The sequence below is a fragment of the Pongo abelii genome, chromosome 8 (genome assembly GCF_028885655.2).
Source record: "Pongo abelii isolate AG06213 chromosome 8, NHGRI_mPonAbe1-v2.0_pri, whole genome shotgun sequence".
Classification (NCBI taxonomy): domain Eukaryota; kingdom Metazoa; phylum Chordata; class Mammalia; order Primates; family Hominidae; genus Pongo; species Pongo abelii.
Genome location: NC_071993.2, coordinates 109,302,386 through 109,330,194, shown reverse-complemented (window position 1 = coordinate 109,330,194; position 27,809 = coordinate 109,302,386). Strand labels below are relative to the sequence as shown.

The following is a 27,809-nucleotide window of genomic DNA, read 5'->3' as shown; positions in this document are numbered from 1 at the left end:
TGAGCTGGGCCTAAGCCATAAACAGCTCACTGCAACCTCTGCCTCCTGGGTTCAAGTGATTCTCCTGCCTGCCTCAGCCTCCTGAGTAAATGGGATTACAGGTGTGGACCACCACGCCTGGATAATTTTTGTATTTTTAGTAGAGACGGGTTTCACTATGTTGGCCAGGCTAGTCTCTAACTCCTGACCTTAGGTGACCTGCCTGCCCCGGCCTCCCAAAGTGCTGGGATTACAGGTGCGAGCCACCGCACCCAGCTAACATATCTCTTACTCTCTGGAATTTCTGTATCAGATTGGTCAAAAGCTCATTCCTTGGAGTTAAGGAAGGAGTGGCCTCCCAGTTTCTTTGTGGAGTTCAGGATAGAAGGTCATGTCATGCTGCTGCTGTGCTCTCTGCTGCTCCCAATTTGTTACATCAATGAGACCACCTGTCCCTCTGTCCCTCTCACTATTGGTCTTTCCAGATGCAGTTTTATGTTGTCAGATGGTAAGGCCACTGATTCCTTGACTCCTTGCTCTGTTCCACTCCCCTCTTGCTGTATTTCTGTTCTTCCTATAGTTTCCTTTTAGTGGCAAGGGATAATCTCTATCACCTGTTAACTATTCCTTAGGATCCATTTTTATGTATTTCCTCCATTCTAAGTTCAAAGTTACTTTGTTTAGGCCTTTTTTTTTTTTTTTTTGAGACAGAGTCTCGCTGTGCCACCCAGGCTGGAGTGCAGTGGCGTGATCGCGGCTCACTGCAAGCTCCGCCTCCCGGGTTCACGCCATTCTCCTGCCTCAGTCTCCTGAGTAGCTGGGACTACAGGCGCCCGCCACCAAGCCTGGCTAACTTTTTTTTGTATTTTTAGTAGAGACGGGGTTTCACCGTGCTAGCCAGGATGGTCTTGATCTCCTGACCTCGTGATCCGCCCGCCTCGGCCTCCCAAAGTGCTGGGATTACAGGTGTGAGCCACTGCACCCGGCCCAATTTGTTTTTTAAGCCCTGATGTTTTCTCAGTTGGGTTTGAACTCAGTCCCTCTACAAAGTCATTCTAAACTATTCCTAGACTGATAGACCATTCTTGGATTGGACCATTCCTGGATCGGGCAATGGCAACGGCAACGGCAACGCTCTTCCAGAAACCATTATGACTCTAAAGAGAGTAGAAGCACTTTTTCTCTCTGCCTCTTCCTAAAGGCCGAATATATCCTATTGTCCATGACCTGTTCAATTCCTTTTTATAGTTAGGGATAGACTCCCTTCCTCAAGCTTCCCCAAGCTCTCAGAACCTGGGTAATCTTTGATTCCTTGCTTAGAAACCACACAATTTTCCATTCCTGCCCACAGCTCCTTCCAATAAAGATGAGGCTGAACAGCTGAGCCCTTCCTTCCCCCAGCTCTTAGTAACATAGCAACAGCCACATATTGGATTTATACTTCTAGATGATCCATCTCCAAAATGCCTGCAGTCATATGCTTGGAATTGAGCTTCAGGCGTACTAAGCACTATAGCTAAGGAGGAAGCAAAAGGATTCTCTCCCCAGGAACCACTGGAGCTCAACTGGATCAAGTTCATAGTAAAAAATGTTATGGGAGAAGAGTCTGCCAAACATGCAAAAGGGCAAGAGGCCAAGAGATCAATGAGAGACCTCCTGGCTCTATTGGCAGTTATCACTGAGCTCCCAAAAGTACTAAGAACTGGATCTACTTTTATGAGGTAGCCTTTCTCTCCAGGAGGCTCCCCCATTTCAGGGACTCCAGGCAGTCTTACTTCCACCGAGAAGCCAGTCATTGAGATTCCTTCCCATACGAGGATAAGTTTTTCACGTTTCCTTCTCTATCTTCTGCAAAGCTTGCTCCAGCCTGATCATTTCAATGAGTGTTCTCAGCCTCCTGGCTGGAGTAGGGGCCAAGAGGCTGCCAGTTCTCACAAATGCCTCAGCCCTTAAAAGGTATAGCTATTCTCCCTCTCCTAAGGTCTGAAGGTGTGGGGTGGGCAGTAGGTATTCATGGAATTCTACACCACCTTATCTGTATGACTCTGTATTCCAAAGGACAGTGTAAGCTTTACAAAAAAGGAGCAGGCCCCAGGTTAATAATCGTGGCAACATGATGGATAGCCACTAATGAGAGCTGCAGCTTGAGACTGTGCAAGCACACAAATAAAATGACACAATGCATTCAAAGAGAACACGGGCCAATGGACTATCTAGCTAGGTGTACATACACAGAGTTTTTTATTTTCAATGACCTGTATGTCCACAACCACACCTTCAGCATGCACACTCTTGTGATGGACAACCCAGACAGACCATACCTCCTTCTCTCTCCTTTCTTCCTAAGGTAGGTATATGCAGATTAGGGTAATCTTTAGCTTGGGTCCCTCCCCTAAGCTCCTCTATACCTTGACTTTTAAAGGACAGAGGGCATCTTCGCAGATCCCAAAGTATTCCCAGTGTCCTGGGCTATCCTGGCACCTGGCTTCTTTCCATCAATCTAGAGTTCTAATCCTTGGAATGACCTCTTTAATGATAACCAAGAAAAAAAAAAAAAAAAAAAAAGATCCCAACTAGATGGACTACCTTTTCCCTCCAAACCCAGTCCAGGTAATCCAGATAGAGCTGAGGACTGTGCTTAAGCTCTCTATGCCAGCTCTGAGACAAGGATAAGGTAGAAGGGGGAAGGGTCTTGCTTGAAGGTCCCTCACAGTTTCCCTAGAAATGGTAGATCTTAAGCCTCCCCACAAGGTAACAGCAGACCCCAGGCTTTCTAGGCTAACTATGTGATGTTCAAGTCTTCCTTCTCCTGTCTCCAGGCAACCAGATGCCCCAGGAGAATTCCCAACACTGCAAAGCTACAATCACGTGCAACCCTTCCAAAGCCGTGCTGTGTTACTAGGGAGGGGTAAGTTGTGCTCTACACAATGGAAATGGGACCCAGGTGTTATATATAAAAAATAAACATTTAAAGAAATAAAAACGGGAAGGGAAAGAGAGGGAGAGAGACCTTGAGGTTCTTAAAGAGTAGTACCCTCTCTAACTGGTTCAGGGCTTTGGTCTGCTCCCCACTACTTAGCTCCAGTTTGTTGAGGAGACATGGAGGTATCTGCGAAAGACAGGCAAACGCACGATTTAAACAGAGTGAAATAAACTCAGACACACACCAACAGGGCACAGGGCAGGAATGGGGATGGATGGCAGAGGAGAGGAGAAGGTCAGGTGCATGCATCACACAGCTAAGGGTCATCTCCATAGGTAGACCCTCTTAGGGCCGCAAGCGGAATCCTCATCAGAGGCCCGTGAAGTCCAGGGCTTCAGTTCAAGATAGAAAGAAGCCATTCTTTTGACCACTATTCTTCTCCTAGCAGTTTAAGAACCCTTTGGTTCTTAACTTGACTAATCTCTTCAATACAGACTAGCACAAGCAAGAGCCCAGTCTAATTCAGCATTGAGGTAGGATTTGGGACATAGCCTCTCTAGGCCTTCTACCTGCGGATAAGGCTAAGTCTTGAGGGGATGGCACAGGACTTTCATCTTTGTCAACAGACATTTTTAGCCAAGACTGATGGGTACCATGCAGTTTCCATGAAGAACTGGCTCACCAGCTTACCTGGTGGTTCAAAGATAGGCCAGAGCAGAAAAGCTGAGGAAGGGACATATCTGGGAGATAATACATTTCTCACTAAAGGAGTGAGAGCTACTTCTAGGATTCCAAGCAGACCTGTCTAGGCAAAAGCATATCTTTGCTAAGCAAGGTTACCCCAAGGCACTGAATTTGGGAGATTAAGGTTTGGATGAGGGACAGCAGATCAGCTCTCAGATCACACCTTCTTCATGTTGGTCCCCACATAGTTCTTGGGTTCTTCTTTAAACTGAGGTAACCTATAAGATAGAAAATCCATCAACTGTCATTAGGGATAATGACAAATGTCCCCCTCCATGCCAGCCACAAACCAAAGGTGCTCTGAGCCAGAGCATGCCCTGTGTCTTAGAAAAGGCTACAAAAGAGAAGCAGACTAATTTCATCCTTTTCAGAGCTTCATCAAAGAGCCACAGGAATCAGCGGATGTGTGACATGGACAAAAGGAGGTAGTTGTGAGAGCAAGGTAAGTGCCCTTGGAGTGTGGAGGCTCTTTTTATCCTGAGACTGATTCCTTCCTGCTTATATTTACTTGGCAAATACTGCTGCCAAGAGATGGGGGGAGGGCAGTCTATCAAAATCCTAGGAGAGTGGGCAAAAGAGAAGAATTAACAGACAGGTTGAAGTTTTGAAACCAGTAAATTTGAGCCTGAGGAGCAAAAAATTCTTTGCAGCAGGATCCAAGGGCAGTCTAGTCTGTAGATAATAAGGATCATTATCTATAGATCTGAGAACAAAAAGAAATCCCAGAGGAAGGTTTAAAGCCATTGCCTCAGCTCTTTTGTGAGTCTGTTGAAAGGAGGTGCAGGAAACAGGCCTAGTATGAAAAGGCCTCCTAGGCCCTAGGCTAAGGGCCTTACCTAAGGGTAACCAACCATCTTGGTTTGCCTGGGACTGAGGGGGGTTTGCCAGGATGTAGAACTTTTAGTGCTGAAATCAAGACAGTCCCAGGCAATTCACAATTGCTAGTCACCCTGATTTTGGCCCTCTCCCACAGAAATCAGGATCCCTTGAGTTTGGCTTCCTCTCTGGGTTCCCTTTCCCAGATGCTACCTGCACGGAAACAGACACAAATTTGGGAAGTAGAATGAGGTCTGCTGGCCTATATTAAATAACCCTCTGCCTCCCCGTGAGGCCAAATCAGCTCCCTCCTCCTTCTCCCTTGCTCAGTAACCCTGGGCCCAGAGAACTACCCCCCATCCATAATCCCAGTGGCCTCTGATGTGGCTATGGGGTTGGCCAGGTCCCTGACGTGGCTGTGTGGAAGCAGGCAGACTCAAGAGGCCTGGGCAGCCGGGCTGAAGCAAACAGCAGCAGGTTTACCTTGTGAAGAGCAGCTGCACCATGTCTACGAGAGTGTGCTCTGCGGATTTTCTCAATAACTCTGCACAGGCAAAAACAAATAACACAGGTGTCATTACTTGCTGTGCTATTATCAAGAGGGTTCTCAGAGCAGACTCCCCTCCAAACCTTGTTTACCAAGGATTATGCCAAACTTATTAAAACCAGCTCCAGCTCAGCCTGGCAGCCATAACTTCACTGGCCCACTAGGTGGCACTACTGAGTCACGGAAAAAAGGGGAGGGATAGACGTGTTCTAGGGGGTTGCAGGTTGGTGTCAATCCCAGAAACCCCAAGAGAGGGTGATTTGGTGCCTGGGCTAAGTCAATCTGGGATCCATCCCAACTCCTGCCCTGGCATAACAGGCTGAGGTCTCTATTCTAGCTTCACAATAGCCAAGTACAGAGATTTCTTCTAGACCCCTATGATTGCATGAGATAGATGATGGAGAAGTCCTGAATTTTCCATCTCTCTGGGAAGACAGCCTCCTGTATTCATACTCAGACACTGGCCCCAGGAATGGTGAAGGGGCTAATATCCAAGCACCTACCACTGAGCCTCATTTCAAAGCAGATCCGGAAGCAAGACTGCATAATCTCACACACAGATTCATTGGTTAGGTGGGCACCCACTGGGGTTAGCAGCAGAGTCCGTAGAACCTATCAGGAAGAAAAAGGAATTACTGTGATAAACAAGGTACTGAGAGGTACTCGAGGGTAAGAGAGAGGGGTTAGCAAGAATGCTGACCTCACCTCAGCTTGGTAGAGAGGTCTCCAAGAAGCTTGTCCTGGGAATTGTTTCTTCACTTTTTATGACCCTGACATATTTCAGAACTCACTCTAGCCCTAGCCCATGAGCCCAAGAGATGGATAGCACAAATACAGTCTGCCAGAGGTACAAGTGTATTTAAGGCTTCTGGTATTTAACATCACTTCATATAAAGCTTTTACTGATTTTCCTTAGAAAAAGCTTTTACTTTGGGTACCCCAGCTGCTTGTTTGGAAACAAAGTAGCTCCCCTAAGCCCCAGTGGAGTCAAAACACAGCTTCATGCTGTGGGCAGAGTAAGTAGTCTGCGGCACCAGCCCCTGGCCATTAGCCTAATTGCTATTTCCCTCTCGCTTACCTGAAGGATTTTCATCAGGACAACTTCATCACTGGCAGGATCCGTGCCCACAAAACGAGCATGGGTGACAGCATCTGCCATGTTCTCCATGCCCTCTGCTGTGCCGTCATGGGTGGGATCTGCTCCAGCGAAAAAGGAAAGATTAAGTGATGTGGAGAGGAGAGAGATAAAAGGTAAGGCAGCCTGTCTAGCTTTGAGAGACAGTTTTTCCTCTTCAGTTCCCTAACCCGTGGCTCCCTGAGCTACATGAGAATTTTTGCCCACAACTGATTTTTTTTTTTTTTTTTTGAGACAGAGTCTCACTTTGTCGCCCAGGCTGGAGGGCAATGACGTGATCTCAGCTTACTGCAACCTCCGCCTCTTGGGTTCAAGCGATTTTCCTGCCTTAGCCTCCTGAGTAGCTGGCATTACAGGCGCCCGCCACCATGCCCAGCTAATTTTTTTGGTACTTTTAGCAGAGATGGGGTTTCGCCATGTTGGCCAGGCTGGTCTTGAACTCCTGACCTCAGGTGATCCACCTGCCTCGGCCTCCCAAAGTGCTGGGATTACAGATGTGAGCCACTGCACCTGGCCCCATAACTGGTTTTAACAAGCTCCTCAACACAAAATCCACTCAGTAAAACTGTGGTTCTCAATTGCTGGACCCATACCAAAAAGTTTTGATTTTGTATGCCCAGAGTGGGGCCTGAGAATTTGTTTCTAACAAGACCCCAGTTGAAGTTAAACACCGCCGAGCAGGGGACCATACTCTGGGAATCACTAGTATAAATCTACTAATTTCATAGGGGAGGGGCCTGGAAACAAGAGTTTTTGCCTCAGAACAAGAACCAGGTAGGGCCAAAGCTGTGGCCTTTTCTCCTTTCATCTTTCAACACAGCTTCTCTCTCTGGTTGCTTTTGGAGTTTTGTGTTCAGGCGCAACTGAATTAGGGGAGCAGGAGGAGGAAACGAACACTCACTGCTGCCAATACTCATATCTGAGTGCCACATTACAGCAGATCAAAGACTTTTTTTTTTTTTTTTTTGAGATGGAGTTTCGCTCTTGTTGGCAGGCTGGAGTGCTATGGTGCGATCTTGGCTCACTGCAACCTCCGTCTCCTGGGTTCAAGCGATTCTCCTGCCTCAGGCTTCCCGAGTAGCTGGGATTACAGGCATGCGCCGCCACGCCTGGCTAATTTTGTATTTTTAGTAGAGACGGGGGTTTCTCCATGTTGGTCAGGCTGGTCTCGAACTCCCGACCTCAGGAGATCCGCCAGCCTTGGCCTCCCAAAGTGCTGGGATTACAGGTGTGAGCTACCATGCTTGGCCCAAAGACCTCTTCTTTAGTTTCATTCTTATTTAAAATAATATGACGATGAGCAAGAATCCTGTTTCCAGCTTAATAGGCATTAGGAGAGAAAAAAGATAAACTAAACAGGACTGGAGGCTGACTAGCTGGGGGGTAGGCGGCAGGGAGAATTTCAGCTGTACAGAATAAGAGGGGAGAAGCTAGAGGTCAGACAACCGGCACCACGCTGGAAATGAACAAAAATGCTACTAAGCAGGGAACTCAGCTCCCATTCATGTATCAAACAGCCACGAGAAATAGCCAAATAAGTTGTCACCATCAAGGGTCTTGCCTAGCTCCTGCCCTAGGTCTGCTCTGAAGGATCCTTTCCAGAGCTGTTTAGTTCTAAAAGGGAAGCCTAAGTAGGGGGAAAGGGCAGGCATATGAAAAAGCTTTGTGAGTGACAGAGAAAGTTGCTCCAGAGGTGGCATGGTGTAATGCAGGAACTCCTCCTAATTTTAGTCACAGGAATTATAAGATTGTTGTTATTTTTTCTCTCTCTCTCTCTTTTTTTTTTTTAATTGAGACAGAGTCTCACTCTGTCATCCAGGCTGGATGGAGTCCAGTGGCGTGATCTCGGATCACTGCAACCTCTGCCTCCTGGGTTGAAGCAATTCTCCTGCCTCAGCCTCCTGAGTAGCTGGGATTACAGGTGCCCACCACCACACCCAGCAATTTTTGTATTTTTAGTAGAGATGGGGTTTCACCATGTTGGCCAGGCTGGTCACAAACTCCTGACCTCAGGTGATCCACCCACCTTGGCCTCCCAAAGTACTGGGATTACAGGCTTGGGCCACTGTGCCCAGCCCATTTTCTCTTTCTTGGTACCTGAAATCAGGGAGTTCCTGAGCCTAAAGCTCAGGGGATGGCTGAGAACCTAAACTTTTTTTTCTTTTTTTGTTTTTAAATAGGGTCTTGGTCTATCGCCCAGGCTGGGGTGCAGTGGTGCAATCATGGCTCACTGCTGCCTCGACCTCTGGGGCTCAAGTGATTCTCCTACCTCAGCCTCCTTAGTAACTAGGACTACGGATGTGTGCTAACATGCCAGGAGAATTTTTGTATTTTTTATAGAGATGGGGTTTCCCCATATTGTCCAGGCTGGTCTTGAACTCCTGGGCTCAAGTGATCTGTCTGCCTGGGCCCCTCAAAGTGCTGGGATTACAGGTGTGAGCCACTGTGCCTGGCCCCCAAACATTTCTCTTGCAATGATAAGCCAGAAGTCTTTTACTAATTGTGAATGTTTCCTCTTTTTCTTCTGTCCTCATTAGCCTCCGACACCACATCAAGACTTTCTTTGTCCTATTTACAGTGTCCTTCTACTCAGCACTGGGAGTAGTTACTTTAGAGGTCATGCAGAAGGAAGCCAGTTTCATGACATATAGTAAAATGGGGTGACCCAGCTCCTCCTATCACACCACCTCTCCACATTTCTCCCGATCAGCACAAAAAAATCCCATACTCTCAGGGCCTCTATCTCATAGCCCTGCCTGACAGTCCCTACCCAGGCCACCAGGGCCCACATAGGAAACCCAGGTCCTTCTCAGTGTTGTGTAGCATTTCAGAGATACATGAATAGTAGCCTTGTTCCCATCTCACAAGGCTCCTGGGGGTCCATTTCTTCTTCTCTTTCAGTAATCTCTCTTGTTAAGGTGTCTTTTAAATTATTATTTTGAATCAGGCACTCCTTCTATCCCCCAACCAGAATAGATTCAGAGAGACTCCATTAAGGGGGTTTAAGCTCTACTGATCTCTTTGTAGTTCTTGTCCCCTGAGGTTGAATGAAGTAGCAAAGTTAATTTTCTAAAAAGGCAGTTAAGGGCTGGGCACGGTGGCTCACACCTGTAATCCCAGCACTTGGAAGGCCGAGGTGGGCAGATTGCCTGAGCTCAGGAGTTCGAGACCAGCCTGGCCAACACGGCGAGACCTCATCTCTACTAAAAATACAAAAATTAGCCAGGCATGGTGGTGCATGCCTGTACTCCCAGCTACTTGGGAGGCTGAGGCATGAGAATTGCTGGAACTCAGGAAATGGAGGTTGCAGTGAGCCAAGATCACACCACTGCACTCCAACCTGGGCAACAGAGCGAACTCTGTCTCAATAAAAACCAATAAAAAATAAAAATAAAAAGGGAGACTAGAGTGACAGGTCTTTGACAAGCACCATAGGCAAGGCTTGCTAGCAACCCATGAAATCTGTGGCACAAAAATTCTGGTCTGGCAGCTGTATGGGGCCAAACAAAAGGCCAGTCCTTGGAGGATCTAAAATAATCCCTGAAACCTTGGATCATAGGAGCAAGAGACAGGAGTTTTCTTCTAGAAAAGCAGCCTAAACCCTTCTTTAAAATGTCCTCCTCTTCTGGCTACTCTGGAGCCAACTTCAGGGAAATGTGCCAATCCCATCTCCTTTGCTTTTTTGGCTTTCATACACTCCTTCCTGCTCCTTTTCTCATGCCCACTGAAATCACCACCTCCAGCATTCTCCTTTCCCACCACAGGAAACTCCAATGACCAGCTGGCCTGAGGTCTCCAATGACCAGCCTGTCTGCCAAGTCCAGGAAGGGGAAAGAGTAACACCAACAAGACAGCAGAGGGAAAAGGCATAGCAGCGGCAGCCACTGGAGGCTGTGAAGAAAGATGACCTGCAGGTGGTGCTCAGGGCAAGGCTGGAAGTGGCTGGGCCTGATTTTGTTTAGGCAAAGTATGAAGCTGGGACTAGGGTATCGGAGAGGCTGATGCACCTGTTCAGAAGCTAGCTGGTACCCAGGATTCCTGCTCAGGATCCTGAATGCATCAGCTAAGCAAATCCAACATTTCTAGAATAAAGGGTTTTCTTGCCCTGAACTGAAGACTATTTTCTTTTCTGGCTAGCTAAAGCCTGAGCCTTATCTTTTCTTGTCTCCCTGCTTAAGAAACAAAGACAGCTGCCTGTTTTCTATGTTCTTCATCCTTGTACATGGGCTGCCAATCGGGGAAAATGAATTCCCAAATTGAGTGTCAAGACCAACTAAAAAAGAAATCCAAAGAAAGACACCATGAACAAATTTAGAGATAAACTACAGATTAAGGGAAATATTTGGCCTAGATTAGGAGCAAATATTTGTAATGCTATGATAGGCAATGGGTTAATATTCCTACCATACAAAGAACTCCTACAAATTGACATGAAAAACAAACCCAACTCAATTAAAAAAAGAAGTGAAGGACAGGAAATTCAAGTGTTCAGCCTCCAGGAAATAAAAGCAACAAAAGTGCAATGGCTCACGTCCGTAATCCTAGCACTTTGGGAGGCCAAGGTGGTGGATTTCTTGAGCTCAGGAGTTCAAGACCAGCCTGGGCAACATGGAGAAACTCCACTTCTACTAAAAGTACAAAAACTAGCTGGGTGTGGTGGCGTGTGCCTATAGTCCCAGCTACTTGGGAGGCGGAGGTGGGAGGATCACCTGAGCCTGAAGGTTAAGGCTGCAGTGAGCCATGATTGTGCCACTGCACTCCAGTCTGGGTGACAGAGCAAGACCCTGTCTCAAAAAATAAAAACAAAATATCATTTTTTACTTACCAAGTTGGCACAAATAAAACTGATAATATTCAGTGCTGATGACAGGGTAGGGAAGTAGAAATTCTCAATCACTGCTGGGGGAAGTATAAATGATGTAACCTTTTGGGGAAGCAACCTGGTAATAGCTATAAAAATGCAATATGCACATGGTCTTTAATCCAGAAATCCCAAGTTCAGAAATCTTTCATACAAGAGTAAAATTAGTAATAAGGGGCCAGGCATGGTGGCTCATGCCTATAATCCCAGCACTTTGGGAGGCCGAGGTGGGTGGATCACGAGGTCAGGAGTTCGAGACCAGCCTGGCCATTATGGTGAAACCCCGTCTCTACTAAAAATACAAAAATTAGCAGGGCGTGGTGGCACAATATGGTGAAACCCCATCTCTACTAAAAATAAAAACAAAAAAAATTATTAATAAGGACATGTGATCAAGGATGCTTATATTAGCATTATTTACGACTTCAATAGAAACAATCTTAAATATTAAGAATGAGCACATGAATTGTGTTATATCTACATTACACTTTGGAAATTATAGAGCTACTAAAAAAAATCATACAAGGGGCTGAGGGGAGAGAGAAATGGGGAGTTATTGGTTAATGTTAACTCCCCATTATGTTAAGTTTCTATTTGGGGTAATAAAAATGTTTGGGAAATAGATGGTGGTGATGGCTGCACAACATTGTGAATGTAATTAATGCCAATGAATTGTAAACTGAAACTGATGGAAATGGCAAGTTTTATATATATTTTCTACAATATAAAAGAATAAATCAGATGAATAGTTGTATCATGTACATTTAAGTTAACACTATCTGCTTTTTTTTTTGGAGACGGAGTCTCGCTCTGTCGCCCAGGCTGGAGGGCAATGGTGTGATCTCGGCTCACTGTAACCTCCGCCTCCCGGGTTCAAGTGATTCTCCTGCCTCAGCCTCCTGAGTAGGTGGGATTATAGGCATGTACCACCACACCTGGCTAATTTTTGTATTTTTAGTAGAGATGGGGTTTCACCATGTTAGGCTGTCTCAAACTCCTGACCTCATGATCCGTCTGCCTTGGCCTCAAAAAGTGCTGGGATTACACGCATGAGCCACTGTGCCTGGCCAAGTTAATACTATTAAATGAAAAAAGAAAATATGTAGCACATAATCCTATCTTTATTTCATTTTATTCTATTCTTTTTTTTTTTTTTTTGAGACGGAGTCTTGCTCTGTTGCTCAGGTTAGAGTACAGTCTGCTTACTGCAAACTCCGCCTCCCAGGTTCAAGCGATTCACCTGCCTCAGCCTCCCCAGTAGCTGGGGTTACAGAAGCCCGCCACCGTGCCCGGCTAATATTTGTATTTTTAGTAGAGATGGGGTTTCACCATGTTGGCCAGGCTGGTCTCAAACTCCTGACCTCGTGATCCACCAGCCTTGGCCTCCCAAAGTGCTAGGCTTACAGGCGTGAGCCACCGCACCCGGCCTTATTTCATTTTAAAAAGGGATGGTACTTCATTTATAAAGACATAGGAAAACATAAGGATTCAAACTAGGCTGTTAACACTATTTGCCTAAAGAAGGAGGAGGAACATTGAGAAAGTACTGGAAGAACAATTAAGTTTTCTTTTGAACATCTCTATTGTTTGTCTTCTTATAATGTGCATGCATTATGTCTGAACAAATAACTTTAAAAATAAACCTAACCAGGCCGGGCACGGTGGCTCACGCCTGTAATCCCAGCACTTTGGGAGGCCGAGGCGGGCAGATCATGAGGTCAGGAGATCAAAACCATCCTGGCTAACACGGTGAAACCCCATCTCTACTAAAAATACAAAAAATTAGCCGGGCATGGTGGTGGGCGCCTGTAGTCCCAGCTCCTCAGGAGGCTGAGGCAGGAGAATGGCATGAACCCGGGAGGTGGAGCTTGCAGTGAGCCGAGATCACACCACTGCACTCCAGCCTGGGCGACAGAGCGAGACTCCATCTCTAAAACAAACAAACAAGCAAACAAACCTAACCAAACTTCCAAGAGTAAGGTACCATACCCTTAACTCTTTCCAAAGCATAGAGAAGCCAGAGTACCAAGGAAACTTCTTCTCTTGCCCTTCCCACCCTGTACAACGTGAGTCAGCTAGCATGATGAATAACCAACAACAATCCTATTTCTCTTCTACAAGAAAAGAGATGACTGGAAAAAATTTCCCACTATCACCAGCTCATTGCCTAAGGCCTGGGCACCCCAGGAAAGGTGGGAAATGAAGTGCTGTGGTCATGCAACAAAGCCTGAGCTCTTACCTATGAGTGCATACGACAGGAACTTGTTGACAGAGGTGAGTGCCAGTCCAGTGATAGGGCCAGTGGTATCTTCAGAGCGAATCACTTCCAGAAAAGGACGAAGGAATACATTGGGCTCAATTTCTGAAAGTTCTGCAAGAAAATACACAGAAATGAAGAGGTACCATCTAAGAGAAAACTAAACCCTGGAAAAAGGTTCTTGTTTGTGCCATGAGGCTAGAGGTCTTTGTTGCTGGGTCAATCTTCTTCCCTCTGGATTACCTTGAATCAAATCCCAGACACTGTATAATTTCATCTGTAAAATTTTCAGTATGTAGATCTAAAAGATTAGGAATCTTAAAAAAAGAACAAAAACACAATATATATATATTTTTTTTGTCAGACAGAGTCCTGCTCTGGAGTGCAGTGGCATGATCTCAGCTCACTGCAAACCTCCACCTCCAGGGCTCAAGCCCCTCAGCCTCCTCAGTAGCTGGGACTACAGGCGTCTGTCACCATGCCCGGCTAATTTTGTATTTTTAGTAGAGATGGGGTTACGCCATGTTGCCCAGGTTGGTCTCGAACTCCTGAGGCTCAAGCAATTGTGCCCGCCTTGGCCTCCCAAAGAGCTAGGATTACAGGTGTGAGCCACCATGCCTGGCCCACAATACTATGCTTAAAGAGTTAACAAACAGTTAAAATGGTAAATTTTGCATTATATGTATTTTATCACAATTTTTAAAAATTAACAATAATTTTTCAATATCATCAAATATTGAGTCAATTTTCCATGCCCATTTCACCACCCTCCCCTGTGATATAAATAGGTAACGCCATCTTGGGAGAGCCAATGTGACCCTTAGGTCCCAAGGTGGGCTCCTGTCTTTAGGTCCTTTGCTGTTATGGTCAGGGTCACTTCTCTTAGAGAAAAAGTGCAGCATATTCCAGGAGGGTGAGAGGAAACTTTGAGGTTTATAGTCCTTGCTGAAAAATAAGTTTAACAAGAACAAAAGGCTGAGCAGTCTCTTAGTCATGGAGGCAGTCTGTAATCTTGGAAGTTCATAACCACTGTCCGGCCTGTTTCCTGCCTAGAGTTAGCAGAGAACTAACTGCTCTGAGATGAAGGGGCAATTGATAATCTTTATTTTACAGATGAGAAAAGGCTCAGATAAGATACATGATTAGTCCCAAATCACACAACTAATATGCAGAGCTGGGATTTGAACCCAGCCTATATGGTTCCAAAACTTGTAAAACCCCTTCATCTATTCTACCTGAATAGATGAAATTTTACTCCTGAATTTAGAAGATTCCATTCTAGGTCAAAGAATACCACACTGTACTTGCTCCCTACCCTACTCTGCCCAGAATTTAAATTTGTTTTTCTAGATTGTGCTGTGCTTTCATCTTTCAGAGACCAGTTCCCTAAAAGGCTTCCTAAAGAGACCAAAAATGTTTAGGGATGTGATTTAGGCTGCCCCACCTTTAGAGACAAAAGGAAGCAGGGTTTCCTAAGCACCTTCATTTTCATGCAAATATAGGGAGCTGCCTACTCAATTCCTACCACCCCCACTCCTCCCTGGGTAAACATTCCCTGGGCCCGGCTGCTCCTCAGATTAATGCTTTAATTAATTGGCAGATTGGGTAGCATTTTCAAAGCTTGTCTGTACAGTGATCACATCAGCTGTAAAAAAACCTGCTTCTCTTCCCCTACTACCCCCACCTAGAGATGTAATAGAGAAGAACGTGTGTGTGTGTGTGTGTGTGTGTGTGTGTGTGTGTGTGTGTGTGTGTGTGTGTGTGTGTGTGTGTGTGTGTGTGTGTGTGTGTGTGTGTGTGTGTGTGTGTGTGTGTGTGTGTGTAGTGGTGATGGTGATAGGGTTGAGATATAAGGAATTTAAAGTATTTGGAAAAACTGAAATACATAATGTACTTTTAAAAAGCACATAAAAGGGCCGGGTGCGGTGGCTCACGCCTGTAATCCGAGCACTTTGGGAGGCCGAGGCGGGCGCATCACGAGGTCAGGAGATCGAGACCATCCTGGCTAACACGGTGAAACCCTGTCTCTACTAAAAATACAAAAAAATTAGCTGGGCGTGGTGGTTGGCACCTGTAGTCCCAGCTACTCGGGAGGCTGAGGCAGGAGAATGGTGTGAACCCAGGAGGCAGAGCTTTCAGTGAGCTGAGATCACGCCACTGCACTCCAGCACTCCAGCCCGGGTGATAGAGCAAGACTCCGACTCAAAAAAAAAAAAAAAAAAGCACATAAAAAAATGTAAAGTCATCTAGTCTTGCTGCTTTAGGAACATGAATTATGTACAATTTGGTCTGTTATCTTAAAAGTGGTCATGTGGTATATTTGACATATAAAAGTCTAGAGGAAAAAAATCTTTGAGAATCAGGACAGGTACAGATTTTCTGTGATTTCATTTAGTTGCTACAACTATATACTTGCTTCATGTCTTCCTTCACGGTAAAAGAGTAGGGCAGTTTTACATCTGGGGTCCACACTTCTAGGGTGATCTGCATTCAGCCTCTTTTTGCTAATTTGGTAAAATTAATTCTTTTCTTTAAATGAATGATTTATACAGCATGTAATTTTACAGCCAATTTTCAGATTGGCTTCCTTCATTCAACATGATGACTGAAATTTTTCCAAGCTATTGCATATATCAATAGCTTGTTTCTTTTTACTGCTGAGTAGTATTCATTGCCTGTATGTATCACAGTTTCTTTATCGATTCACTGGTTGAAGGACACGTGGGATCTCCAGTTTGGGGCAATTATGAATGGAACTGCTATAAACATTTGTGTACCAGTGTTTGTGTGAACACAGGTTTCCACTTCTTTAGGGTAAGTACCCAGGGGTAGGATTCCTGGGTCAAAGGGTAAAGGTGTGTTTAGCTTTACTGTCAAACTCTTTTCCAATGTCATTTTATCACTTTGTATTCCCACTAGCAATAAGAATTCTAGTTTCTCCACATCCTCTTCAATACTTTGTATTTCAGTGTTTTTACTTAAGCGATTCAAGTATGTATGTAATAGCAGCTCCATGTGGTTTAAATTTGCATTTCTCTAATGACTAATTATGTTGAACATCTTTTCATGTGCTTATTTGCCGTCTGTATATCCTTTTGGGTGACATGTCTGCTCAAGTCTTTTATCCATTATTAAACTAAATTGTTTTCTTACTATTGAGTTTGGAGACTTCTTTATTCTGAATTCAAGTCCTTCAGTAGTGATACAGTTATTTTAAGTATTTTCTCCCAGTCTTAAGCTTATCTTTTCATTCCCTTAACATCTTTCATAGAACAGACGCTTTTACTCTTGATGAAGTACAATTTATTAATATTTTATGGATTGTGTTTTGGTTTAATGTCTAAACTGACTCTGCCTAATTCCAAGTCACAAAGATTTCCACCCTCCCATTTTCTCCTAAAATGTTTACAGATTTATGTTTTTCACCTATGATCTATTCTGAGTTAATTTTTGCATAAGGTGTGAGGTTTAGATTGAGGCTCATTTTTCTTTTGCCTAGGAATTTCCTACTGTTTCCAACATATCTCATTAAGTTGTCTTTGCACCTTTGTCAAAAATAAATTGACCAGGTTGGGCACTGGTCCCAGCACTTTGGAAGGCTGAGGTGGGTGGATCCCTTGAGTCTAGGAGTTCGAGACCAGCCTAGGCAACATAGTGAGACCATCTCTACAGAAAATAATTAAAAAAAGGGCCAGGCGTGGTGGCTCACGCTTGTAATCCCAGCACTTTGGGAGGCCGAGGCAGGTGGATCACAAGGTCAGGAGATCGAGACCATCCTGGCTAACACGGTGAAACCCCGTCTCTACTAAAAATACAAAAAATTAGCTGGGCATGGTGGCGGGAGCCTGTAGTCCCAGCTACTCAGGAGGCTGAGGCAGGAGAATGGCATGAACCCGGGAGGCGGAGCTTGCAGTGAGCGGAGATCGCGCCAATGCACTCCAGCCTGGGCAACACAGCGAGACTCTGTCTCAGAAAAAAAAAGGGCATGGACCAGGAGCAGTGGCTCATGCCTCATGCCTATAATCCCAGCACTTTGGGAGGCTGAGGTGGGTGGATCACCTGAGGTCAGGAGTTCAAGACCAGCCTGGCAAACATGGTGAAACCCCATCTCTACCAAAAAATGCAAAAATTAGTGGGGCATGGTGGCACGCACCTGTAGTCCCAGCTACTGGGGAGGCTGAGGTGAAAGAATATCTTGAACCCAGGAGGCAGAGGTTGCAGTGAGCTGAGATCGTGCCACTGCACTCCAGCTTGGGTGACAGAGTGAGATCCTGTCTCAAAAAAAAAAAAAAAAAAAAAAAAATTAACCAGGCATGATGGCATGTGCCTGTAGTCCCAGAGACTCAGGAGGCTGAGGTGAGAAGATTGCTTGAGCCTGGGAGGCTGAGGCTGCAGTGAGCTGTGATCACACCACTGCACTCCAGCCTGGGGTGACAGAGTAAGACCCTGTTCCAAAAAATAAAAATTAAATTGGCCATATTTTTGTGAGTCTCTTCTGGGTTCTCTGTTCTGTTTCATTGATCTATGTGTCTAAGTCTGACAACATGACACTGTGTTAATTATTATAAATATATACTAAGTCTTTTTTTTTTTAACGGAGTCTTGCTCTGTTACCCAGGCTAGAGTGCAGTGGCTCAATCTTGGCTCACTGCAACCTCGCCTCCGGGGTTCAAGTGATTCTCCTGCCTCAGCCTCCTGAGTAGCTGGGACTACAGGAACGCGCCACCACGCCCAGTTAATTTTTTTGTATTTTTAGTAGAGACGAGGTTTCACCATGTTGGCCAGGATGGTCTCGATCTCTTGACCTTGTGATCCGCCCGCCTCAGCCTCCCAAAGTGCTGGCATTACAGGCATAAGCCACCGTTCCCGGCTGATATATACTAAGTCTTTTTTTGAGACAGAGTCTAGCTCTGTCGCCCAGGCTGGAGTGCAGTGGCATGATCTCAGCTCACTGCAACCTCTACCTCCCGGGTTCAAGTGATTCTCATGCCACAGCCTCCCGAGTAGTTGGGATTACAGGCACGCACCACCTCGCCTGGCTAATGTATTTTTAGTATAGACAGGATTTTGCCATGTTGGCCAGACTGGTCTTGAACTCCTGACCTCAGGTGATCCATCCGTCTCAGCCTTCCAAAGTGCTGGGATTATAGGCGTGAGCCACCATGCCCGGCTTATACTAAGTCTTAATAACAGTGGTGTGATTCCTCCAACTTCTTTTTTTTTTTTCCAATATCATTCAGTGTTCCAATTCCTTTGCCTTTCCATTTCAATTTAAGACAAACTTGCCTTGTTGGAAGTTTGAAAGGAATTGCATTGAGTCTATAGATCAATTTGGGGAGACATAATATCTTTGCTATGTTGTGCCTACCAATTCATGAACTTGGTATGTCTCTCCATTATTCAGATCTTCTTGGTTTCTCTCATCACTGTACTGATGAGAGCCACCACGCCCGGCTAATTTTGTATTTTTAGTAGAGACGGGGTTTCTCCATGTTTGTCAGGCTGGTCTCAAACTCCCAACCTCAGGTGATCCACCTGCCTTGGCCTCCCAAAGTGCTGGGATTACAGGTGTAAGCCACCACACCCGGCCGAGGCTCTGTGTGTAACCCTCACACAGCATACAATTCAGTCAATGGACTAGGGATCAGTAGTCTCACTCCTATCAATAGCCAGACATATGATACCCAAGACCTTCATCTGTCAAATTAGATAGTTGAAATCGGCTGAGCACAGTGGCTCACACCTGTAATCCCAGCACTTTGGGAGGCCAAGGTGAGTGGATCACTTGAGGTCAGGAGTTTGAGATCAGCCTGGCCAACATAGTGAAACCATGTCTCTACTAAAAATACAAAAACAATTAGCCTGGTGTGGTGGCATGTGCCTGTAATCTCAGCTACTTTGGAGGCTGAGGCATGAGAATTGCTTGAACCTGGGAGGCGGAGGCTACAATGAGCCGAGACTGCACCACTGCACTCCAGCCTGGGTGACAGAGGGAGACATTATCTCAAAAAAAAAAAAAAAAGGATTGTTGGAATCTATGACTGCTAAGATATGTTCATTCCAGTACTTTCATTTGGTAAGTCAGTGCTTTATAGAAACCTACTGATGAAAAACTAGAAGGGTTAAACTTTTTAATGAGCCCACCAGGAACCTTCATTATCATGTCACTTCCCTACCTCTTCCAAAAAAGAGAATCATGATATATAAAGTTAACTTTCCTTAAAGAGTTTTGTCTAGGGAGAACAAGAGTTTTGCTCTCTAGGTTCAACTGTTGATTGCCAGGAGCATAAGAGAAGCTCTAACAGGAGCAACTCTGCAACACGTGGGTTTGGGGGGAAGTTGAACTCCTAGCGGGGCATCACTAGTAAGGATATTTCTTTCTTTCTTTCTTTTTTTTGAGACAGTCTTGCTCTGTCACCCAGGCTGGAGTGCAGAGGTGTGATCTTGGCTCACTGCAACCTCTGCTCCCTGGGTTCAAGTGACTCTCTTGCCTCAGCCTCCCAGGTAGCTGGGATTACAGGCGTGTACCACCAGGCCCAGCTAATTTTTATATTTTTTAGTAGAGATGGGGTTTCTTCATGTTGGCCAGGCTGGTCTCAAATTGCACTCCTGACCTCAGGTGGTCCACCTGCCTCAGACTCCCAAAGTGCTGTGATTACAGGCGTGAGTCACCATGTCCAGCCATTAGTAAGGCTATTTCTAATTTAAGGGGTAACTTTTTGTAAACAAGTAATTTAAAAACAAAAAAATTTGAATTTATAATCCCGGTGAGATGTTCAGATGGTCATCTAGAATAGTGCTTGTCAAATTATCTGTGGTGAAGGGCCAGTTTTTTTTTCTTTATGTCAATCCATGCAGACCCATAGTTTTTTTTATTTTTATTTTTGAGGCGGAGTCTCGCTCTGTCGCCCAGGCTGGAGTGCAGTGGCGAGATCTTGGCTCACTGCAAGCTCCACCTCCTGGGTTCGCACCATTCTTCCGCCTCAGCCTCCTGAGTAGTTGGGACTACAGGCGCCCACCACCATGCCCGGCTAACTTTGTATTTTTAGTAGAGATGGGGTTTCACCGCGTTAGCCAGGATGGTCTCGATCTCCTGACCTCGTGATCCACCCACCTCGGCCTCCCAAAATGCTGGGATTACAGGCGTGAGCCACCTCGCCCGGCCCATGCAGACCCATAGTTTTATAACATACAGTTAATTACTAGAAAAATTTTAAAAACAAAGTCCAATTTTCTATTACTAGAATCAACATACATGTAACTACTGTCACATTGTTATAAAAATTTTAAAATACTTTCAACTTCTGTATATATCCTTTGTGTACTAAGCAGCAGTTTGTAGACTGCATCAGTTTTCTAGGGAACTGTTACTCAGAGACTAAACAGTACCCTACAAAAATAAGTCATAATTTTTGACTGATCATTCAGGAAAATCCTCCAAATCCTAGGATATTACAGCTAAAATAGGGCCTGAAAATAATTTATAATGAGGTAACTAAGATTTAGGGAAGTTAAGTAATTTGTACAAAGCCAGTTAGTATTGGAACCAGGACTAGAAGCTAAGGGCACTAGGCAGAATCATGGGCTTTCGTGGACAATTCAAATCCCAGTTCTGCAACTTAATAGCTATGTGACTTTAATTACTTAAGTGTTCTGCGTCTCTAATTTTATTACTTGTAAATGGGTATTAGAGAATTTAAATAAATTACATTTAAAATAAATAATAATAGCAACTAACATTCACTGAGCGTATACTATGTGCCAGGCATGGTATTAAGCAATTTACACACATTATCTCATTTGATGCATGTAAAACACTTGGTACAATGCGTGGAATAAAGTGTATAATAAATATAACTAAGATATTGTTCTAGTTTTTAGCTCTAGAGTCACAGCAGTCCAGTGTTCTCTATATTGTATACCAGTTCATTTCTTTTCTTTTTTTTTTTTTTTCCTTTCTTTTTTTGAGACGAAGTCTCACTCTGTCACCAGGCTAGAGTGCAGTGGCGCGATCTTGGCTCACTGCAACCTCCACCTCCCCGGTTCAAGCAATTCTCCTGGCTCAGCCTCCCGAGTAGCTGGGGCTACAGGCACATGCCACCACACCCAGCTAATTTTTGTATTTTCTAGTAGAGATGGGGTTTCACCATGTTGGCCAAGATGGTTTTGATCTCCTGACCTCGTGATCTGCCTGCCTCGGCCTCCCAAAGTGCTCATGCCTCCAAAGTGGCATGAGCCACTGCACCTGGCCACCAGTTCATTTCTTAAGATTTAAGTAAATATATATAAAAAAATTCTACCTTTGACTCCTAAACCATAAAAGGAATACAAGTTAAGGATAAATACTGAGATAACGGGTGGTTGTTATTTATGGTACAATTTGGGATAGCACTTTTAATTTCTGAGGGCTTCAGCTTTCTCCAAGGTATCAGAGAAAGAACAGGCTTCCTTTTTATAAAATGAATTATTAAAGTACTCATTAACATTTATTACCTGTGCCATGCCAAGTGCTATGCACTTTACATACCTTCACTCTTCATAATTAACCCCATTTTGAAGATGAAAATGAGGCTTAGAAAGGATAAGGGGATGTCCCCACCAGCTAAGATCATACAACTAGCTAGTAATGGAAATAGGAATCAAATCCAGGTCCATCCGACTCCAAAAGCTCTGCTCATAGCCATCCGACTTTACTGCTTCCTACGAGGCTAGAACAGAAAGGTTTCTGGTGTCCTAGCTCATGGTTCAGCCTGGCTGGGAACTGAGATTCAATTGTCTGGATCTTCTCCAGAAGAGTGAAAACTGCCTGAGTCCTTCAGGAGAAAAGTGCCATGATTCTGCTCATAGTAAGCAGGCTGAATAATTTCACAACCAAGGAGACATCTGACACCCCAGCCAAGCAGCCAAAATTCCCGCCCTGGAAGACTGTCAACCTCAAGGCACAAACAGTCCAGTAAACACAGAGTGCAGATTAGGTAGGGGGGTGCTCTGAAGGTGACTGGTCCATGTTCTAAGATGAACCAGTCATCTGGGGGAAAAAGGGCACAAGGAAGGGAAATCTAACCCCCCATTGGAGAAAACACTTGGGATCCTTTCAGAATCAAATCCAGGTCCAATTTCTGGACAGCCAGTGACAAATTACAACAAGAATTATTAAATTATTTCTGGAGAGGCTCATGAGTCACTTCAACCCAAAGCAAAGTGAAGCCCTTTGGAGATGTCTTGGTGGTGTTCTGCTCATACTGTACTCAATATGACTGGGCAGGGTGCTTCACTCCCCATATTATGACATTAAAACAGAAGTGTCAATTTGGCCCAATATCTGTCTGAGAATCTGCAGATGTCCCACACCTCTTGTCTTCCCAAATGATGAGGTGACCTCTCCAAAACGGGGATGAATCTTGACTTTTTTTTTTTTTTTTTTTTCTTTGAGACAAAGTCTCACTCTGTCACCCAGCCTGGTGCAATTTTGGCTCACTGCAACCTCCACCTCTCCGGTTCAAGCAATTCTCCTGCCACAGCCTCCCGAGTAGCTGGGACTACAGGCGCTCGCCACCACGCCTGGCTAATTTTTTGTATTTTTAGTAGAGACGGGGTTTCACCATATTAGCCAGGATGGTCTCGATCTCCTGACCTCATGATGCGCCCGCCTCGGCCTCCCAAAGTGCTGGGATTACAGGGATAAACCACCGTGCCCAGCTGAATCTTGACATTATTTTCTCGTCTCATGTCAGAACTGCTACCATCTCTGATCATCTGTGTCAAAGGCCTCAACATGTGGCCTCAAGCACTGCCCTTGGACAAAATAGAACACTCTCCTAAGCTACAAGGGAACAGCCACCATCCTACCAGGAGGCTGTGTTCTCCAGGCCGCAGCAGCCTTTTCTCATTTGGCCAGCATTGGGCTGGCACATTCCTGAGCCAAAATGCACACATAAGCTGCTTTCCCTGGTAGCAAAGCTCTTCACTCCTGAGTGACTCTTATCAGGGGCAGTTGGGCATTCTCAATTGGATTACGCTGACAAGGAAAAAGGCCTGAGGTATGTTATTTCAACACCATTTGGCTTCAGAAATGCCTGTTTCGACCTTTTTGCCCTCAGAGTCTACTTCTCTCTTCTTGCTTTCTAGAGGGTCACCAGCCTGCTCCCATGCTTGTTCTTTACCCTGCAAATATTGGCCCATGTTCCTGGAGACAGAATACCATCATTCACAAGATGGATCATGTATAACAGACTAATAAATCATAGCATGATAAAAAAAGAAATTAGTTCATTTACCCTTCTAACATTTCTGTATCCAGAGACAGACGACAAAAGCTTTTTGGTTTTAGGCTTTTCTGTCTATATCTGTACATTCCATTTTAGGAGAAAGTGTTAGGTCTCATATGCTACTTTTCTGACTATGCTGTATACCTCAGGAATATATTTCTTGCAAAAGTCAAGATTGATAGTGATCTACAAAAATTTCTGATGTATGGTAAGCTCAGTAGGAAGAAGCTGTGTTCTTTTTGGTCACTAGAGGACATCAAGAGTAGTGGTCCAGGCCAGGTGTGGTGGCTTACACCTGTAATCCCAGCACTTTGGGAGGCTGAGGTGGGAGAATCACTTGAGCCCAGCAGTTCGAGACCAGCCTAGGCAACATAGTGAGACTTCATCTGCACAAAATATGAAAAAATTAGCCAGGCATGCGCACCTGTGGTCCTGGCTACTCGGGAAGCTGAGGTGAGCCCTGATCATACCATTGCACTCCATCCTGAGCAACAGAGTAGAATCCTGTTTCAAAAAAAAAAAAAAAAAAAAAAAAAGGAGGGGTAGTGATCCAAAGAATAATCAAAGCTAAACTTTGGCAAAGCCAGAAGCCTCTGGTATAACTGCCACACTTCCCATACCTTCGTTTATCAGCTTCAAAGTTTTCCAGACCTATGAAGGGACAGGTGGGAATTTAGGCTTGGTTCAGGAACGGATTCCAGAAAACACTGTCAACGGACAGGTCCCATACCTGTATTTCCTAGCCTGGGCTTAAGGGTCAAACCCAGATAGACCCTGCCCTATACAACAGAAGATATGAAATAAAGAAATGCACTAGGCCCAATTCTGATTCTGTCATTAACTGTGTGACCTTGGGCAAAAACACCTCATTTCTCTGGGCCATAGTTTCCTCATCCATTGGGATTTCCTGGGGAAGGTGGTGGTGGTGATAGTAATTTAACTAGATTGTTTAAGGCCCCTTTAGGTCCCTAAAACTTATGATTCTACATGCAAAGAACCATTTGGAAGTAAATGCACACGAAGGCAGACAGTGTAGCCTGGAGGGAAGGCAAGTCCTGTTTGTTTGTCTAAGCTCTTCACAGTGGCTATTTTCTGAGCTATCACACAACAGTTTCTCAGATCTGCTTCTTTTTATCAAACAAATTCTTAGCTTCTCAGGATGCTTCTAGACTTAGGGGGCTATTAACTTTGACATTATGATTTTTAAGAGACAAAGTATGATTATGGCTTAATCACTGCTGCATCCAGGTAAAAAGGAGGATCCATAGGTCCACTTAGGGCCAGCAGTAGAAGATAATGGTACCAACCACTTACATTAAAAAAGGCAAATTAGGCTGAGCTTGGTGGCTCACGCTTGTTATCCCAGCACTTTGGTAGGCAAAGGCAGGCGAATCACTTGAGGTCAGAAGTTAGATACCAGCCTGGTCAACATGGTGAAACACTGTCTCTACAAAAAATATAAAAATTAGTTGGGCATGGTGGTGCGCACCTGTAATCCCAGCTACTCTGGTAGCTGAGGCACGAGAATCGCTTGAGCCGGGGAGGCAGAAGTTGCACTGAACCGAGATCATAACATTTGTACTCCAGCCTGGGTGACACAGCAAGACTCTGTCTCAAAAAAAAAAAAAAAAAAAAAAGTCAAATTGCAGTTGACCCTCTGTGTCTGTGGAGCCAACATCAGTGTACACGATCAACCACAGATCAAAAATATTCAGAAAAATTAAGTGGATGGTTGCATCTGTACTGAACATCTACAAACTTTTTCCCTTGTCATTATTCCCTAAATATGGTATAACTATTTACATAGTATTTATATTGAGTTAGGCATTACAAGTAATCTAGAGATGATTTAAAGCATAGGGGAAGGCTGGGTGCGGTGGCTCATGCCTGTAATCCCAGCACTTTGGGAGGCGGAGGCAGGTAGATCACCTGAGGTCAGGAGTTCGAAACCAGCCTGGCCAACATGGCGAAACCCTGTCTCTACTAAAAATACAAAAATTAGCTGGGCGTGATGGCAGACGCCTGTAATCCCAGCTATTCAGGAGGCTGAGGCAGAAGAATCGCTTGAACCCAGGAGGCAGAGGTTGCAGTGAGCCAAGACTGTGCCACTGCACTCCAGCCTAGGTGACAGAGCGAGACTCTGTCTCAAAAAACAAACAAACAAACAAACAAACAAACAAAATTTAGCCAGGTATGGTGGCGTGCGCCTATAGTCCCAACTACTAGGGAGGCTGACGTGCGGGGTGGATCACTTGAGCCCAGGGATGTCATGGCTGGAGTGAGCCATGATGGCACCACTGCATTCCAGGGTAGGCGACAGAGTGAGGCCCTGTCTCAAAAGACAAAAACAAACCCTTTGGAAAGTGTTCACTTTTCTGGCTGATCAATCCCTCAAAGGCCAACCCAACCTGTTTTTCTTCTCTCTCTCTTGCCCAGGCTGGTCTTGAACTCCTGGGCTCAAGCAATCCACCCACCTTGGCCCTCAAAGTGATGGGACTACAGGTTTGAGACACCGTGCCCAGCCCCAATCTGTTTTTTTTATGAGCCCCAATCTGTTTTTTTAATGAATCAAAGCCCCAAACCGTAACTCTCTGATTAAACATGAGGAATTCCTGAATGTATACACCTTGAGGTTACATTTAAAGCCTGAAAACCCCAGGGATTAGAAATCATAATTTTATATTTTCTCCAAAACTGCCACTGATAAGTACTTTATGGAACATCACGTTCATGAGGCCCCAACCTAACCCAGAGATTACGTAAGAACTCCTCCTCCCTAGATACCTGGTGCAAAAAGGTTCAAGATGACCAAGACAGAAAATTATTTTTGCCATCTATATATGCTCTCTGGCTTGAACACCTTTGTCAGGACCTTGTCCCCATCTCCATCCCTATAGCAGCTCAACCTCTCCTTAGAGAGAGGATAGGAAGAGGATATATTTTTTTCAGGGTCAAAATCCCTAACGGCGTGTGTATCCCAGAGCAGGCTGCTTTCCATAAATCTCTGCTCCTGAAATCGTCATTTTTGCCATCATCTCCTTGCTGAGTGAGGCTACCCTGGTCTGACTGAGGTCAGATTTAGCCTCCACTTTCAAAAGATAAGACAGGCACTTAAAGGCAGCATACACATGGGAAAATAGTTTATCGTATGATTTTGTCCAATATGATGTATGAATCCTGATTAGAAGAGGAATGAGTTTCCTACCTTGGGCATTCCTGCTAAATAGCCAGATTTAACTTGCTGCTAGGAGCTGCTATCTACCATCCTCACAAGAATCCCATTTCATTGCCAGAACAACCACCTTAATTTGCCTCAGACATCAGCAACAGCTACATTATATTATTTTTATTTATTTATTTTTTTGAGACGGAATTTCGCTCTTGTTGCCCAGGCTGGAGTGCAATGGTGTGATTTCAGCTCACTGCAACCTCCACCTCCAGAGTTCAAGCGATTCTCCTGCCTCAGCCTCCTGAGTGTAGCTGGGATTACAGGCGCGTACTACCACACCCAGCTAATCTTTATATTTTTAGTAGAGACAGTGTTTCGCCATGTTGGCCAGGCTGGTCTTGAACTCCTAACCTGAGGTGATCTGCCTGCCTCAGCCTCCCAAAGTGCTGGGATTATACGCGTGAGCCACTGTACCCGGCCAGCTACATTATATTATTAAACATAATTACCACATATAATTTTATTTTATCCTCCCAATAACTCTGGGAAATAGTGTTACTGTCCTCACTTTACAGATAAGGACATCAAGGCTCTAAGAGGTTAAGTGATTTACCCAAGGTCACACAGTAAGTAGAAGAGATAAAATTTGAATCCAGGTCTATTGTGACTCCAAAGCCACTGTATTATACTCTTCAATATTATACCATGCTATGGTACAGGGGGCTTTTTGTTTGTTTTTTTGAAACAGAGTCTTGCTCTGTTGCTCAGGCTGGAGTACCATGGTGCAATTATAGCTCACTGCAAACTCAAACTCCTAGGCTCAAAAGCAATCCTTCTGCCTCAGACTCCTCAGTGGCTAAGACTACCAACTCCTGAGTGGCTAAGACTACCGGCATGTGCCACCATGCCCAGCTAATTTTTTAAATTTTTTGTAGATAGGGGGTCTTGCTATGTTACCCAGGTTGAACTCCTGGCCTCAAATGATCCTCCTGCCTCAGCCTCCCAAAGTGCTGGGATTATAGGCATAAGCCACTGTGCCTGGCCTATTGTATAAGTTTACTACTAGATATATTAACTGCATGACTTGGATGACAAAAATTTAAAACTTGG

At 44.8% G+C, this 27,809-nt stretch overlaps 1 protein-coding gene and 1 long non-coding RNA gene across 20 annotated transcripts in view; one reads left to right on the top strand and one right to left on the bottom strand.

Moving 5' to 3' along the window:
• LOC129048476 (uncharacterized) overlaps window positions 1-10,254 on the top strand; it is a 34,502-nt gene extending 24,248 nt beyond the window's left edge. For both annotated transcript variants that reach the window (XR_008510856.2, XR_010141429.1), the window contains 4 exons: window positions 2,799-2,887; window positions 4,018-4,088; window positions 6,094-6,260; window positions 9,909-10,254. This is a non-coding gene — a long non-coding RNA (uncharacterized LOC129048476). The remainder of the gene's footprint in view (window positions 1-2,798; window positions 2,888-4,017; window positions 4,089-6,093; window positions 6,261-9,908) is intronic.
• Window positions 1-27,809, bottom strand: part of GBF1 (golgi brefeldin A resistant guanine nucleotide exchange factor 1) — a 135,081-nt gene that overhangs the window by 24,676 nt on the left and 82,596 nt on the right. For 8 of the 18 annotated variants that reach the window (XM_009245734.3, XM_009245732.3, XM_002821090.4 and 5 more), the window contains exons 4-8: window positions 13,245-13,376; window positions 6,088-6,206; window positions 5,513-5,621; window positions 4,946-5,006; window positions 3,810-3,864 (exon numbers count right to left, since the gene is read on the bottom strand). In XM_009245734.3, the coding sequence (XP_009244009.3) occupies window positions 3,810-3,864; window positions 4,946-5,006; window positions 5,513-5,621; window positions 6,088-6,206; window positions 13,245-13,376 (476 nt within the window). Of the gene's footprint in view, window positions 1-2,989; window positions 3,089-3,809; window positions 3,865-4,945; window positions 5,007-5,512; window positions 5,622-6,087; window positions 6,207-13,244; window positions 13,377-27,809 lie in introns of all 18 variants that reach the window. The other 10 variants (XM_054523422.2, XM_054523425.2, XM_054523431.2 and 7 more) reach the window with 2 other exon arrangements.